The sequence below is a fragment of the Trichoplax adhaerens genome, genomic scaffold, assembly GCF_000150275.1.
Source record: "Trichoplax adhaerens TRIADscaffold_24 genomic scaffold, whole genome shotgun sequence".
NCBI lineage: Eukaryota > Metazoa > Placozoa > Uniplacotomia > Trichoplacea > Trichoplacidae > Trichoplax > Trichoplax adhaerens.
The window spans coordinates 675,407-679,792 of NW_002060965.1; the positions used below are offsets into that span (position 1 = coordinate 675,407).

General features: G+C 32.6%; 1 protein-coding gene across 1 annotated transcript; it reads right to left on the reverse strand.

Annotated features, from left to right (window-relative positions):
• Window positions 1-3,342: 3,342 nt before the first annotated feature.
• TRIADDRAFT_32494 (uncharacterized protein) lies at window positions 3,343-4,386 on the reverse strand (the record flags this gene model as incomplete). The annotated part of the gene is made up of 1 exon (XM_002117452.1): window positions 3,343-4,386. The coding sequence occupies one exon, from the start codon at window positions 4,384-4,386 to the stop codon at window positions 3,343-3,345; it is 1,044 nt and encodes a 347-aa protein (XP_002117488.1).

Genomic DNA, 4,386 nt, shown 5'->3' on the forward strand with positions numbered 1-4,386 from the left:
GAAAAAGCGCTAGAACAATCAATTAGAGAGTGGACTGAAGAATTTTGTATTCCTCGACTGCCCGATGGATATCTCTTAGAAGCTGATACTTCTGATACTAACGTAAATGAATACATGGATGATGAAATGCAATCCGACTCAAGACCAATTTCTCCAGCAAATTCAATGGAAACTGATAAAGATGAACTAACAGTAAAAGATATCAGATTGCTAGTTGAGCTATTTTATCTCCCCCAAAAGCATGGCAAGACTGCCAATGACCTCCTAGCTCAAGCAAAGTGGTTAAAGTCGAACTTTAGAATAGCAGCACTATCTAGAAAGCCGAATAATACTTCAGAGGGTAGCAACCTGGACGAGCATAATACTGACTATATTGCTGCAAAGGTAATGATAACTCAATAAATTAGCTTAGTCATACAAAGATTGCACAGTTAGACATATTAAATCGTTAATAAAAATACAACTTCATTGCTAAATAATGCGATAGAATGAAAACTTTATCATTTTGAAAAGCATTATTAAAGTTGGCGTAACATTATTGCCCACATGTTATACAATCCATCGATACTTTTAAATCATTTACTAACTCCGGATCTACCCTTTGTTTTCCCAAATATTTCATCTATTTCATTTCATTACGAATTACATTATGATATTAAGGGAATCGCGTATACTGCATAACTATTCTGAACTATAAAGTACAACTAGATTATAAGTTTCACTTCAACTGATAGAACACTCATCATTATTGTCTTGGAATACAGGAATGGGATAAAAGATTTTCTAAATTTCGATCAATATGCCAAATTATTCATCAATTCGGGGATCGCTTGATGACATGTCGAAATCGTGTACTGCTTTATGAAGTATACAACTACGTTGCAGATCTATGCGGAATCTTATATCATCTAATATCACGAATTCATTCTTTAGGTGAGATATTAAAGGTGGCTCCAGTTAAAACTATTACCTTTTACGTAGTATTAATTACGTTATTTACTTACCAATGATAGCAAATCCAGAAAAGCTGGAGAAAAGGAGTGACTCAGAACAAAGTTCTTTTCGCTATGGTGGCTTTGTAGGCGATATTCATGTAATACAGGAATACATGGTGTGCCATGCCAGATATGATATCTATCGATTTTATTTAATTGCTTTTATCTATATTTAGCGCCTCATAGTAAGCACTGATGAATACGAAGAATCAACGTTAAAGAATTCTGATGCGTATGTGATACGCCCATTTATGCCATCAGATGAAGTAATCACACTTGGCTTGACCGAAACTTATAGATCTTGTATCACTTATACAGTTAAATTCATTGTATTGTTTAGGAGACTCTGTATGATTTATGTCTGAAATCATGCATTGAAAATTCCAATGGCGATGAAATTTACAAAAGAGAACCAAGGATTATTGGCGATAGGTAATAAATCGAATCTAGAATGAGGCGCTTATTATGAGTAGAATACAGTGGTATTCAATAATATTGGTATCTGTTTGAACATTGTAAAATTATAGGGATCTAGGAGCATATATTTACTTACATCCAGAGTATATTTACGTACTGGAAGATGACCGAGATAAAATCTGTGGCTATCTATGCGGTGCATTAGATTCTAAACAGTTCTATGAGCGATATGAATCGGAGTGGTTAACGCAAGTATGAGCAAGAAGATGATAAAAAATTAAAACAGGTATAATCTAATATTAATCTGTCTTGTAACTAGATCCGTGATCGTCACCCCCAACCTGAAAATGATATTGCGTCCTGGACTCCAGAAGAGGTCTGCTCATTACTCATTAGTATGCCTGTAATATCTTTGTTATCGAACTTCCTGATTGGTATTCCAAATATCCTGATCTACTATAGATTGTAGCGAATTCTTTTTATAATTTTACGCCACCAACGGATGTGTCTGTATTGTATCTGTCACATTTGGAAGCTAGATTTGATTCATCTGTTCCGGTCAGTTTAGGGCTTATAAAAATGTGTTTAATGTTAATTCAACTTAAGTTACTAACTCTACAAAATTTATATTAATTCCTATTTATAACATCCCCATTCTATAAAACCTGACAGTTTTGCTTTATCATAACACTATAGGAAAAGGTCATAAAAAGAATAATTCGATTTATACTTGAACAATTGAAAGCTAAAGGTTAGTTTATGTACATTTGCATCCTCTTAATGTAAACTAACCATTGCTTGATTTCTTAATGGAAGGGTCATATGGAGCATCAATGCTAATCGATTCATGGAGGACTAATCTCCGCAGAATATTTACGTCAATGGGTTTTGTAGACCTGCAAGAGTACAGTTGGATGTCTGAACAAAAGTGCATGATTGCTATTAAATTAATGTAGCCGATACTGTGTTTATGGTCAGATTGTTTAGTGCAAAATATAATTATATGGTATTATTGTTGAATACTTTGCTTTTCATGCTGCATGATTTTAGTACACATTTCGGGCATATATACATATATATATCTATATCTATATATACTCGTATAATATATTTATATATTGATATGATTGTTCCGGCAAAACATCAGTGATCACAATGTATTATAAGAGTCAACCATTTTATTTTATATTAATGTTATTTCTCATATATAGTCGAATTCTTATCTCCACAGCAATTTATCTCTGAAAGTTAATAAATATCTACCTTTATTCTGAAGTTACAAAGGGCTACATAAAATTTTTTCCCAAACAATCTCCGAATTAGCCAGCATGAAGATACTTGATTATCATATAATTGTTGCCAAAAATGTCCTCTAAGTTAGATTAGATGCCTATCAAATACTTCGTTAATGTATCCATTTTCTAATTGTAGCACAGGATTTATTTCAAGCATGTGGAGTTTAATAGTTTAAATCAAAAAATTAAATACTGTATGAGATATATTACCAGATTTAGTTTATTATAATTTATGTTAAAAATTCTTAACAACAGTCAAATGCACAAGTTTAATTGTAGCTTACAACAATTCACAGGAGAACAAGTTTTTTTCTTACAAATTAAATTCTGTATTGGACTGTTGTCGAGTGCAATAATGAAGCCTGCTTCACATGTAATTGAAAATGCTTTAACGAATATCATCAGATATTCTAGTACTCTAACATAACCTACCTTATAACCATCTATTCGAGATAATTAAATATCTCTGATTAGCACTGAGCTAATTTGGATGTATATATCGTCTGCGCTTCGACAGTAGAATGTAGGTAATTTTATTTTAAATCATAGATATTTACATTATGAGCATTTACTGCAATATACGTTAGGTCGTAATGTATAGCAATTATCAGTAATTATACTTGATAATTATATTATCACACAGTATAAAACTTTTTAATGCGATAATACTCTTTTAATATTTGTGATGATGTTGGCCGTAGCTTCGGATTTATTAGCCGGCATAACTTATGCAATGGTCTTAACTCATGTAAAATGGTTAAACATACAGGACAATCATTACTTGTTAAGATATACTCTGTCACTTTAGGTAATTTCCAGATATCAGTTTTTTCATCGTAGCCAAGCATTTGGCTGTCGTTAAAAGGAAGAGATGGATAAGGCCAAAGTTGTTCTGGAGCAACAAAATCTCCAAATAACTGTCTACGACCGCATTTAATCAATTGATTATTTAAACGGTCGACGTAAGGCAATGCATCAACATCATTGAGTATCATTCGAAGATCTTGAGAAATGACATATTGTGATAGAGTTTTGATGAGATTATTGGAATCGCACATAACCAATGTCCCTCTAGGGCTGTTATGTAAGAAATGAATAATATTAACATAATCTAGAGCGAGTTGATATCGAATGTTGGCATTATGACTAATATTTAATTGCTGTAAAATAGTTTGTATGTTATCAGCTGAGCCATATGGATGATATTCTGTGATTACATGATGATTACACATACCCAAAAATTTAATAACAAATGGAGATGATTGCAATGATATTATCATTGAGATACCATGCATGAAATCTGGTCGATAATGATGATTAGCTAATATCGATAAGGCTACAGAATAGGAATTCCATTTCGCTAAGTATACATCACGAATTGCACCAGAACCAATTTGTTGCTTTACTAATAAATGATCACGAAGAATATTGCAATCAAGCCAGCGTCGACAAGTGATCCAATGATTGAATGTAAATGATCCATTAGGGCAAGGTCGACATTTATTGTAGATTACTTTGAGTGCATTGCCTTGACAGTAGCAATTTGAATTGTTAGTTAAGGGCTTCCATCTAGGCTTATAACAACTTGTATTCGTACTTGATAGGACAAGTTGACGAATTAGCAAGCCAATGTTAGGTAGTATACAGATGATAATAATGGTCAATGCAAGCTTAATCAT